A 13,676-nucleotide genomic window follows, 5' to 3' on the forward strand; every position below is an offset into this window, starting at 1 on the left:
TCATTCATCTTCATTCAAATATTTTTTTGAAGCTTTTTTTTAATCGAAAATTAAACAGTTTTGTTGAAGATTCGTCTTTTTGTATATAAAAATTCTTAGATTTGAACTGAAAATTTCATTTTTTTATGGCAGAAAAGTTCATTTTTTTGGTTGAAAATTCATCTTTCTCTATTCAAAATGAACTTTTTTGTTGATAACCAAACATGGTTAAAAAAAACGGTTTCTTTCTGGCTTGAATATTCAAAAATTTGGTTAGAATTTCAATTATTTTGTTAAAAATTCGTCTCTTTTAATTTAAAGTTGGACTATTTAGTGGAAGTTTAATTTTTTTAGTTTAAAAATTCGATAAATTGGTTGGAAAATCATCTGCGTAAGTTAAAAAATTAAAATACTTTGTCAAGAATATATATTTTTTGGTCCAAAATTCGACTGTTTTGTTAAAAATTCTGCTTTCTGCTTGAAAGTTCTCAACTATTTGGAAAGTTTTTTTTTTTTTTTTTTTTAAATTTAACTTTTCAAGACGACAATTTAACTGTCTTCTAAAAAAATCGTCTTTCCTGCCTGAAACCTCAACTAGTTGGTTAAAAATTCATCTCTTGAATTTCTGCTTCAAATTGTTAATTAAAAATCTACTTCACTGGCGACAATATTTACATTACTAATCATTACTTAAAATTGTAGTTCAATCAAAGAAAATGATTTATTAGACGCTACAGTCTATACTATATAGTACATACGTAAAAAAATTATGCATGCTTATTTGGTTTTTGGATTTTCTGAATTAGCTTAATTGAAACGTCTAAAAATATAATAAATAAACTAAATTAACATTCGCTGATGAGAAAAGTAAAATTACATTTTCTCGTAGGTATTTTCGTAGCCACAGGTTGTGCAAGTTTGCGAGTAGGTATCTTCGACCTCGTCGTATGATTCTGGACCGAATTTATGCACGTGAGAAGCTTTACGTGTTTTGTCGTACAGGGAACTTCTCACTTCCATTCGCAGTTTTTTAATCTGAAACAAAAACAGAATTTACTTTTAAAAGAGAATTTAATTTGAATTGAATAAAATAAGAAATTTATTTTCAACACACCTTTTTATAATTTTACACGGTTCATACTTGAATTAAATTTAAATATTATTTATTTATTTATTCTCTTACTCAAATTTTCAACATCATTTTTGAATGAAGAATTCTTTTTCAGGATGGAAAATAAAATTATTTTCCAGTATCTCATAATTAATGTAAAAAAGTGTTTATAAATGCCTACAAAAATTAAATTCGTTACCGGGAAATAATTATTTTTTGTTTATTATAGTTTAAAAATTAAAATTTAATCAATTTTCAAACGAAATATTTAAATGTTACGAGAATTAGTTCAAATATATTCAATTATTTTCGATTTTTGAAAAAATTGTGATAATGATTCTTTTTGCATGTTTGGAATATCATAAATTCGATTATCAAATTTAAGTTAGCGTAAAAAAAATTTCTTCTTGGGTTTAACGTGTGTTCATAAAATAAATTACATTTTTAGAAAAAGTTTACTTTCCGATTACAGATAATCTACGCAAATCGATAAAACTTGTTAAATATTCAAACGTATTTTATAATTCATAAATACTTTCAAATATTTCTTTTATAATATATAACTTTAGAAAACTTAAAAATTATATATTTTAAAATTATTAAATAAATTAAATAAAAAAGTTTTTTTACACTTCATTTATTCAACATTTGATTTATTTATAATATGCCATTTTAATTTCATTTTTATCAATGGACTTGAAGCTTTGAGATTTTTAAAATCAAGATACTATTAATGATGAAGTCATTTCAAATAAAGCACATTATTTTTAATCAAAAAATGCAAAAACTTAAAAATCACATTTACATTAAAACTTATTTTTTAAACCAAATTTTTCTTACTATGAGTTTTAACGAATGTTTGAATTTTCATAAATAATGGCTTATTTTGTCGGGAAAAAATTCTCTACAATTTTACTGTCTCCAATTCTATAAGTAATTTTTTTCGTGGCTTAAATTGTTAAAACAATTTTTTTGAATAAAATATATCCTAAAAAAATATATGTATTTTAAAATTATTTGCTTATTTTAAACATTGGAAAGATTCGGGTTGTAGGGAAAGTTTTTCTACATAAACTAAGCCATGATTGATTAAAAGTCAACCATTTTTGAAAAATTGGCAAAAAGCGACAGCAAGAAAAAATTCAATTACGAAAAATCTAGTTAAAATAATAATTTTTCTAATTTTTTCTCATTTTTAGCACGAGAACTACCTTAAGGTAGTTATTTTAAGAATCACAATAATAATATTACTGATGATGTAATTTCAAATAAAAAACATTTTTTTAGTCAAAAAATGTTAAAACTGACAAAAAATATTAATTTACACTGATTTTTGCAGTTACTTTTGCAATTATTTTTTTGAAAATTTGTCTTTAATTTAAATATTCAGCTGTTTTATTAAAAATTGGATCTTTTTTGGATAAAAATGAAACTACTTCGTTGTAAACTCAAAAATTTCCTTAGTCATCAATTTTTGTTGTAAATTCATCTGTTTTGTTGAAAATTCATTTTTTTTAGGTTGAAAAGTTAACTATTTTTTTAGAAAATTTACCATATTTCTTATTTAAAACTCATATCTTGATGTTAAGATGTCAAACAAAAATCTATTTCGCCTGAAAATTCAACATTGTTTATTCTAAACTTGTCTTATTAATTTACAAATGCATATATCATAGTAAAAATTTCGTCTGTCATAATTTTTAATTGAAAATTGAAGGTTTTTGTTGAAAATTAAAATTTTTCGACGAAAAATTTAACTTTTGTTTAAAATTCATATTTTGGTGTTAAAAAGTCAAGTGAAATGTTTTTTGGATGAAATTTCAAGGTTTTTTTTAATTTGTCACTCTCACTTAAAAATTCATGTGTTAGTAGATATCTGACCTTTTTTAAACAAAAATTAAACTATTTTGTTGAAAATGAAACAATTTTGTTAAAGTAACTTTTTGTGGTTGAATATTAAACTCTTTTGACGAAAATTCGTCTTTATGGACTGAAAATCGAAGTATTTTCGTCGAAAATTTAATTTTTGTTTAAAACTTATATTTTGCTATTGAAATGTCAAACTAAAATCTTTTCTGGACGAAAATTCAACTATTTTTTGTTTTTAAAATTTGTCACTATACTTTAAAAATTCATCTGTTTTAAAGCAAATTGCATCGTTCTGAATAAAAATGCAACTGCTTTGTTCAAAATAAAGCTTCTTCACTTGAGGTTTCGACTATTTTGTTTGAAAATTTTTGTTGAATCACTTTGTTTAGAAATCATTTTTTTGTTGAAGATTCGTATTTTAAGTTGAAGAACTTTATTTAAAATTTATTTATTTTTATGAAGATTTATCTTTTTGGTTTATAATTGAACTATTTTATTAAAAATTTATTTATTTGTTGGTAATTTATATCTCTTGGTTGAAAATTCAATTTTTGTACAGAAAATGCATATTTTAACTTGAAGATTCAATAATTTAGAAGAACTTTTATTCCTTTTGTGATTGAAAAATCTTTATTGTTGGTTGAAAATTCTTTTAAAAAAGTTATTTTTAAAAAAGTAAATAAAATGATTCATAAATAAACAATAAAAACCTTATCTTAAATATATAAGGGCCGAAATTAATCCTACAGGTGTAAATTTATTTTTCACTAAATGCATGGAATTTTATTCAATATCATGTTTTGCCTGGAGAGAGAATCTACGAAATTTTTTTATTTTATATAATTTTTTCAGAAGGAAAACTACCTTTGTGTTGAATTTTTTTATCTTTGCTTCCTCTCGTTTTTCATCTCGTAATTCGCGTTCCTTTAGTAAATTTTCTTCCGATCCCCAGACTTCGACTGCTCGTTTTTCCACCTGGAGTTGCAGATACAATTTCATATCACCCCAACGCGGATTGTGTGGATTTTGTCGCATTATGAACTTCAGGGATGGCTGTCTTTTGTCGAAATCGCAATCCTTTAAAAGATATTCTTGCTTTGCTTCCGACTTTGTAATGAGCGTATGTTTCTCATTATTGTCCCTGAACAAATTAAATGGTAGATTCAGTGATCGATTCTAAATTTTTTAAGAGTAAAATTATAATATTGGGAATGGTGGTCTACCATTTCGCCACCTAGTGCCCAAAACTGGAACTAGAAAGAGTAGGTACAATTTTAAAGTTGTACATTAATTTTTGCATAAAAGTGTTTTACGATAGTTTTGTGAAGTATAAAACAATGATTGAATTCTAAAAACAAATCTTCATAAAAAAAAACAAGTAGTTTTAGATAGAATTTCCATATTATACAGAGAAAAAAAAAACACATTTTTGTCAAATAGGTTTAAAAAAAATAATTATTTCACTATTTCATGTAAGTTTCAATGAATTTAAATTTAAATAAACTTCAATTAATGTATGTAGCGACAAATTTTATCCAGATTATGCGAAGAATACGAATAATAGACGATTTAGGATGGCCGTTTTAATCCAAGAAAAATATTCCCGGTCATTTTCCGGTTCGCAAAAATTTTTCATGGTCAATGAAATTTAAAAAATCGAACACTAAAGCTAACCATTTTTCAATTCGAATTAATAAAAACTGAGCTTCAAATGAAAGCAATCAATGCGGAACTCTTGAATTTCAAACTTTAAAAATAATTTACACATATAAAATGGAAGCTACAAACACTTTTAAACTTAACAATTTTTAATTAAATGCTCTAAAGTCTAAATTGAATAATCAATCAATGAATTTGAAAAATTTCAAAATTATATCATTTAAAGCAATTTTAAGCCAAAAACATTAAAAATTGAACGATTACATTTTTTTTATAAACTGAACACTTCTTAAATTAAATGTTAAATTATTTATATTTTTAATGGTTAAAAAATCCTTAAAATGCTTCCAAATTTTATTTGAAAATCTTGAAACATCTACATGTTGTTTACATTTTCTTTCAATTTCTTTTTAAATTCTGTCAAATTAAACAAATTTCCTTAAAATCTTCCACATTCATTTTTGATCATTTTGTAAACCTTCCTAAATCTTTCTGAATAATCACTTAAAATTATCTTTTCAAAATAAAAATCATTTTTAACTTTCATACGAAATGTTTTTTAATCTTCTGAAGCCATTCCAAATTCTTAAAATCTTTTACGTTTTTTGTTCAAAATCTGCCAAAATCTATATTTTGGCGGTACACGTACACACTATGTTTAAATTATTTCAACTCAATTCAAATTTTAAATTGAATTTTCTCAAAACTTCTAAATATTTCTTCAACTTCCTTAAATTTTCTAAAAGAATAATATGTGTTCAATTGTTATTTATACATCGAAGTACAACAATTTTAATTATAAATTTTTTTTTTTAGATAGAACAATTAAAATGTAACGTTCAAAATTTAGTTTTTGATATTTAACCATAATTACAGATTTTAAATGAACAGTCAGATATGTCTAAATATTAGGTAATTCTTATTTTTCTAAATTCAAAATTTTCGAATTGAATGGTATAAAAATGGAATATTTTAGACTGAAATAATATTTGAAATTTAATAAAAGCCTTTGTTTATGAATACATTATTTTGAATTTATTTTAAAATTGGAAAAAGTTTATAAAGTTTCAATCGGGGATTTACATTTGTTTAACTAATTAGACTTACCAATTGAAATAATTTTCATAATTTTAAACGTTAGAAACTGAAAATTCTAAAATTGCGAACTGATTTCGAATCGGCTTGTAAAGTTAATTATAATGCACTTTTTAAATCTTAAAAAACAGTTTAGTTTTACAAATCATTATTAATTTATATTCACAGTTAATCAATTGAAAATGCATTTTAAAAAAGGATGGAAACCACAGTTAGACAGGTATTTCTGTAAAAAAATATGTACTTACTTTTAGTATCCAGCAAATACTTTAAACTCTAGAACAAAAATAGTTAAAACACTTTCATGCAAAAATTAATGTACAACTTTAAAATTCTACCTATTCTTTCTAGTTCGGATTTTTGTCACCAGGTGGCGCATCGCAGTTTAACCGTTCCCAATATATTATTTATTATCTAATTATAATATAATAAGAACAAAAAAAAAGTTTTTTAATAGTAAGAGCTTTTAGAATTGAAATGAAAAAGTGTGCAGGGGAATATTAACATTATTTTCTCACCAAAATTTGTTTCGAAGCTAATATTTTCATAGTATTAAAAATATATCAAAAGAAAATTTCATTATTTGGTTGAAAATCAGGGTGGCCGCTTTAATCAAAGAAAAAAATTCCCGGTCATTTCCCGGTTCGCAAACATTTTTCACGGGCAATGAAAAAAATTCGAACAGTAAAGCTCAAAATTTTTCAATTTGAAGTAGTAAAAACTGAGCTGCAAATAATTTAGCAACTTTGAACTAAAAATATTAAAAATTGAACGATTAAATTTTTGTTATAAACTGAACAATTATTAAATCAAATAATTCAGCAAATAATTTAGCAACTTTGAACTAAAAATATTAAAAATTGAACGATTAAATTTTTGTTATAAACTGAACAATTATTAAAACAAAAGTTAAATCGCTTTCATTTTAAATAGTTTTAAAATCCTTAAAAAACTTCCGAATTATATTAACATTTGATCAACTAAAAAGGCTTTTTATCCTAGTTTGTTAATTTCAAACACTACTAATTTAAACATTTTAAGTCTTTAAACTGCATTTTAAAATTCATTAAATGAAAAATGTACGGAAATGCTACCCTGAAAATATAATTATTTTGTTGCAAATTCTTTTTTTTTTTATTTGTTTACAAAATTCATCTCTTTTTGGTAAAATTTTCATCTTTTAGGCTTGAAAATTAATCTGTTTTGGTTGAGGGTTCAACCAGTTTGTACAAAATTCGTCCTTTTAGATGAATTTTCTGATTTAAAATAAAAATATTTTTTGATTCAAATATCCACTATTACATTTTTCGGTGAGAATTCATATTCTTGTTTGAAAATCGATATATTTTGGTGGAAATTCGTCTTGTTTGGAAGAAAAAATAATCTTTTGGGTGGAAAATTTACTTATTTATTTGGAAATTCAACTATTTGGTTAAAAATACTTTTGTTAAAAATTAAGCTACGTGGTTGAAAGATAAACTACTTTATTACAAATTAGTTTTTTGTTTTTGGATTCACAATATTCGTTGGACATTCATTTCAATAGTTGAAAATGCATATATTTTGTTAAAAAATCTAGTTTCTTAGTAGAAAATGTAACTATTTTGTTGAAAATGTATCTTTTTTGGCAGAAAATTAATCTTCTTGGTATCAAATTAATCTATTTGGTTAAAAATTTAACTATTTGGTTGAAAATTAACATTTTTGTTAAAAAATAATATTATCAGGTAGAAAATTCGACTATTTACTAGGAAATTCTTCTTCTTGCTTGTAAACTCAAAAATGCTGTTAAAATTGTTAATTCTTGACTAAAAAATCGTTTTTGGTTGAAAATTCAACTATTTTCTTCCATATTCGTAGTTTTGGTTTGAAAATTCATCTCTTTTGTTAGCATTTATATCTTTTTTGCCTAAATATGTAACTGGTTTTCGCCAAAATTTGAATCAGCTATTTTTTGTTTATTGACCTTTATTGGGTGAAAAATTAGCAGTTATGATGAAAATTCGTTTCTTTCGGTAGAAATAAAAAATGTTTCAGGTACAAAAGTAACTGTTCGGTTCTATATCAATTTAAACCCGCAAATTTTATTTATATCAGTCAGTAAATTTTAACTGATTTATACCTACAGATTGAAAAATTCATCAGTTTTGTTTGAGGATTTAACTATTTTTTTGAAAATTTGTTTTTTCTAAATGAATTCAACTATTTTTTATTCAAACTAATTTTTTTTTTAAGATCCACTATTACAGTTTTGGTCAAGAATTCGTTTTTTTGTTTGTTGAAAATTCAACTACTCATTTGAAAGATTAAATTATTTGTTGAGCATTATTATCATTATTGTTGAAGATTCATTATATTAGTTGGAAATTAATCTCGTCGGTTCAAAATATAACTTTTTTATTAAACATTCAACAAATTCTTGGTTGAAAAGTCATCTTTTTATAGAAAATTACTTATTTCGATAAAAATCCATCTATTTAGTTGTAAATGCAATATTTTTACTTGAAATATTAGGAATTTGAAATACCTGCAAGCGTCACAAACTGAGTAATCGAACTTTTGAAGTAGAAACGAATCTTTGAATTCAGCTTTACACTCATCGCATGTTGGTAAACCACTAACTATTGGCGCAGGAACATCTACGATTTTGAGCTAAAAGAAAAGAAAGAAGTAAGAAAAATTTAGAAGGGAGAAACATTCAATTGCTTTTCTATATATCTATTTTATATTTTAATCTATTGGATAGATCATATTCTCTTTTTAAAGTGCTTGAAATTCAAAACATTCAAATAAACGAAATTTAAATTGCTAAAATAGAAATTATTGTTAGAAATTATTTATTTATAGTGGCGGTACTTCTGTCTATTTTTTACCATTTCCTCTTCTAAGTCCTCGTTTTCATCGATGAGGAATCCAGCCCCACTATCGATTACTCGCTGACCTTGAATTTTTATAGATTTGCCAGTGGAAGATTCAGAATTATCTCTGAAAAATCCGCATAATAAAATTTAAAAAATTATATGAAGAAATGCAATATTTTACACGTTAGCAGTCAAAATTAACAAGTCAGCGTTACGTTACTTCCTTAAAATTAGTAAAGCGTTACAGTTACTTTTTTTTAATTAAATTTTTAATTCCCAAAAGTTTTAAACTTTTTTTTTATTTGAAAGTGTTTTGAAACTTCACAAGTGTATTTCCGTTTAGGTGAATTAATAAAGAATTTACCATTAATAATTTATAACCTACTTTTATTTTACAATATTATTAATTCTAAAGCAAAATCTTTAGAAAGAATTTGTTTATCTTTTACATAATAAAACTAATTTTTCAAAAATATTAAAAATTTCAATTATGGTATTAAAAAAAATTTTTGCACGCGGAAAAAAGTTATGTGGAATTTTTTTTGTACTTTTTTTGGAATACTGATAAGCAGAATAAAAATAGAACATTTCTTGAATTTAAACTATTATCACTTTTTGAAAATATGAAACGATAAAAAATCTTTTTTTAGTTTGGAAAACCTTTTTTTAATAATTTATTTCATTATTTTCTAGATTTGGAAATTTTTATGAACTTAAAAGTATGTAATATCCATGCTTTGTAAACATATATTTTTATTTTAATATGAAAAGAAACAAATGTTGGACTGAGACATATGCAAAGAATAAAAATATTTTAAATAATATTTTTTTGGTTTTGAATGTGTATTATTTATAAAACCCCGCAGTAAAATTTTGTATTCCTAATGGGAAACAGAAAATATTCTCAGATTTTTGAATATTTTGAACTGTTTTCTTCTTGTCAATAAAAAAAATAAACATTTTAGTAAAATTTTTTTTTATTCCATTACAATTTTCACTGGGGAAAAATTATTGTTAGTCAGAGTTGCTACATAAGATTTGTTTTAAGCTCCCTCCCCCCTCACAAAATCTTACTAAGAATTTATAAACTTAGGAAATAAAGATACTATTTTGTTCTTTTCGGTTGCAGATTGAACTGGTTTGTTGAAAATTCATATTTTTTGGGTTGAAAATTAAACTATATGGTTGAAAATTAAAATCTTTTTTGGTTGCAATATCAACTATTACAATTTCTGTAATTTCACATTTTTCGATTGAAAATTCAACTAATTTGTTGAAAATGGTACTTAGTTAAAAATTCATTATTTTGGTTGAGGATTCGTCATCAACCAAAAACCTTTGTGGTAGAATATTAATCTTATCGGTGGAAAATTAATATTTTTGGTTAAAAATTTAACTACATATTTTGTTAAAAACTCGGTTCTTATTAATTAAAATTATTGTTTTATAATGAAAATTCTTTTACTTGGTATTTTGTTTGAAACTTCAACCAATTGGTTAGAAATGCATTTTTTATAATTAAAAATTAATGTTCTTTAACTAACAATATAACTATTTCATTTTTGTTTAAAAATTTATCTTTTTAGTTTAAAATTCATTTCTTTGGTTGAAGGTTTAACTATTTTGTTGAAAATTCTTTATTTGTTGGTAGAAAATCTTTTTGGTGATTGAAAATACAACTACTTGATTGAAAATACATTTTTTTGGTTAAAGATTCATCATTTTAGTCGAAAATTTATTTCTTTTTTAAAAATATTAATTATTTTGTTAAAAATTCGTTCTTTTTTCAAATTGAAAATGAATTTTTCTAACTGAAAATTTAACTTCTATTTTTGTATAAAATCCATCTATTTTTAAAAATACAAATATATGGCTTTAAATTGATACATTTTGTTAGAAAATAATCTTTAATGGTAGAAAATTAATCTTTTTTGTTTGAAAATTTGACTATATTGTTGAAAATTGTTTTTTCTTCATATAGAAAATTTAATTTTTTAACTGAAAATTTAAATATTCTATTTATTGTTGGAAATATGAATATTTATGTATTTTATCAAAATTTCATCTTTATTGGTAGAAAATTTATCTTAGTCGAAAATTGATCTTTTTGGTTGAAAGTTTATTTATCTGGTTGAAATTTGACCTATTTTGCTAAAAATTCCAGTTTTGAATTGACACTGATTTTTTCTAACGAAAATTTTTTTTCCATTTTATGTAGAAAATCCATCTTCAAACAAAACTTTCAAATATTTGGTTGAAAACTCATACATTTTGTTAGAAATTTACCATTAATCATATAAAATTAATCTTGTTGGTTAAAAATGAATAATATTTCTTATGTTGAGAATTTAACTATATTGTAAAAAATTATTTTCTCTTTATATTAAAAATTAATTTTTTTAACTAAAAATGTAAATATTCCATTTTTTGTGGTTCATCAATTGTTCTAAATATTTAATATTTTGTTGAAAATTCTTTTTTTACTAATCGAAATTAAATCTTTTTTTTATTGAAAATTAAAGTACTTCGTTAAAAACTCGTATTTTTGGTTGAAGCGAAGACATTACAAACAATATTATAACTAACTTTAGTTAAAGACTCATTATTTTAGTTGAAAATTAATTTCCTTTGTTGAACTATTAATTGTTTTTAAAAATTAATCCATGTTTTGTTTAAACTTCCCCTACTTGGTTGAAAGTTAGTCTTTTTTAATAGAAATTTAATCTGTTTGGTTATTTAAAATTAAATTATTTGCTTAAAAATGTTTGTTTTTTGCTTCAAGATTTATAATACTAGTTGAAATTTCATTTCGTTTGTTAAAATATTGTTTTGTCGAAAATTTATGTATTTGATTAAAAAATTGTCTTTTTTTGTAGAAAACTTATCTTTCTGGTTGAAAGTTCTTTTCTTTAGTTGTAAATTTACTTATTATGTTAAAAATTCATTGTCTTTTGAAATTAATTTTATTTAAACTAAAAATCTCACTTCCATTTTTTCTGTAGAAAATTCATCCTTTGTTTAAATTTTCACTAATTGGTTGAAAATTCAGTTATTTTGTGGAAGTCGTCATTTTTGGTAGAAAATTAATTTCTTTTATTAAAATATTAATTACTTTGTTGAAAATGTATGTATTTTATTCAGAATTTATGTTTTTTGGTAGAAGATTTATCTTCTTTGTTTGCAATTTATCTTTTTGGTTAAGAGTTCATTTTGTTGGTTGGAAATTTAGTTATTTTGTAGAACATTCTTTTTTTTAAATTAAATTGTTCTAACTGAAAATTTAACTTTTATTTTTTGTAGAAAATTAATATTCTTCGTTGAAAAATTAACTACGTCGTTGAAGAAATTAAAAAAAAAATTTGAATTAATTTTTTCAGATTAAAATTTAACCATTTCTTTTTTTGTTGATAATCCATATTTTCTGTTAAAAATTTATGTATTTGTAAAATTTATCCGAAAAGAGAAACGTATGACAATCAAGGAAAGGCCAAGGAAATTGGAATTTTGTAGCACTTTATTTACTTTATTATTAAAACGGTGCACAGTAATTAGTAATAATAAACACTATATATAATAAATGAAATTAAATACTCCGAAAAAAACAAAACAAGAATTTTTCGGTTTGCTAGAGGTGTACGGCAATTCACAACAAACAACTGATAAAAAGAAAACAAAATGTCTGAACCTACAAAAGAAAAGAAACTTACATTTTTGCATAAGGATGAGAGACGATTTTCGACTTTTTCAGCAACAAAGCTTTTTGTCTATTTCTCTCAGCGCGTTTGGCAAATTCCTCAGGAAGATCATTTTCTTGGAGACTTGTGTCTTTGAGGTTATTTTCCATAGATGCTATCGATGTCATGATTGATTAGCTGAATTAGTTGAATTTTTACAAAGTATTTCACTTAACAATTGTCAGAATAACTGCAACATCGCATGGATCAAAATATATGACCATTAGACAATTATTTAATATTTATAAAACTGATTAAAGAATCACAAACAAGCAAACATGTGACCGCGAGCATCGCTTTCAACCTTTCAATTGCCACCAACCGAACTGCGCTTGCGTCTCATCGGCCTCATCAATGGCTCTATATCGCGCGCTTATTTGAAATCTAAAGAAAAATTAAATGTAGAAACCCTGGGCGTTTTTCGAGATTGTGTACTGCCGGCCCTAAAAGGGATGAAAATGACTTTTTTGGTTCAAAATAACGTACAGCCCACAGCTATCGACTGTTTGAGATGCAATTTTCTTTAATCTCGCAAAATTCCAAAGAAAGTTATCTATCTTCCCTTTTACTCTTTTCCAATTTTTTTTTCAATTAGTTGAAGATTTAACAAATGGGATCGATTTTCGACAAAGAATTGAATATTTAAATTTTCACTTAAAAAAATAATTTTAATTTTAAAAAAATCATCAAAATAGTTCAACTTTCAACCAAAGAAATGAACTTTCAACCAAAAAGATTAATTTCTAACCAAAAATGAAATATTTATATTGTCAGTTGAAGAACATTAATTTTGGGAATTTTTCACAAAATACTAAGTAGTAGAATTTTCGACCAAAAAGATACATGTTTAACTATAAAGATTAATTTTCTACTAAAAAAGACTAACTGTAAAAACATATATTTATTTTCAACCAAAAATGCATTAATTATATTTGCAATACAAAAAAATAACTTTAATGATTAAAACCCGAATTGTTAACAGAATATATTTACTTAGATTTTCAACCAAAAATATCAATTTTTCGCCGACAAGATTCATATTCTACTAGCAAGCTTTTTGGTTGATGATGAATCCTCAACCAAAAAAGAAAAATGAATTTTTAACATAGTAGTTCCTCTTTCGACTAATTAGTTCAATTTTCTTCCAAAAAAAGAAGAAATTTCAAAGAAAAAAGTAATAGTTGATATTTCAATTGAAAAGGATTTTAATTTAGAACTAAAAAGAGTTGAGTTCAACCAAAGAAGGCAAACACTAACAAAGTAGTTATTTCCTCAAAGAAAATAAATAAATTTTCAAACCAACTATTTCATCCAAAATGTTGGATTTTCATGCCAAGTAAACTTTTCTACGAAACAGATAAGTTTTCA

General features: G+C 23.8%; 1 protein-coding gene across 1 annotated transcript; it reads right to left on the reverse strand.

Moving 5' to 3' along the window:
* Positions 1 to 842: 842 nt before the first annotated feature.
* LOC117174361 (DNA repair protein complementing XP-A cells homolog) lies at positions 843 to 12,622 on the reverse strand. Its single transcript, XM_033363420.1, has 5 exons — positions 12,282 to 12,622; positions 8,587 to 8,698; positions 8,241 to 8,365; positions 3,824 to 4,100; positions 843 to 1,014 (listed from the first exon to the last, which is right to left on the reverse strand). The coding sequence occupies exons 1-5, from the start codon at positions 12,434 to 12,436 to the stop codon at positions 853 to 855; spliced, it is 831 nt and encodes a 276-aa protein (XP_033219311.1). The 5' UTR covers positions 12,437 to 12,622; the 3' UTR covers positions 843 to 852.
* Positions 12,623 to 13,676: the final 1,054 nt, after the last annotated feature.

This window comes from Belonocnema kinseyi, chromosome 6 (genome assembly GCF_010883055.1).
Source record: "Belonocnema kinseyi isolate 2016_QV_RU_SX_M_011 chromosome 6, B_treatae_v1, whole genome shotgun sequence".
In the NCBI taxonomy this organism is placed as follows: Eukaryota; Metazoa; Arthropoda; class Insecta; order Hymenoptera; family Cynipidae; genus Belonocnema; species Belonocnema kinseyi.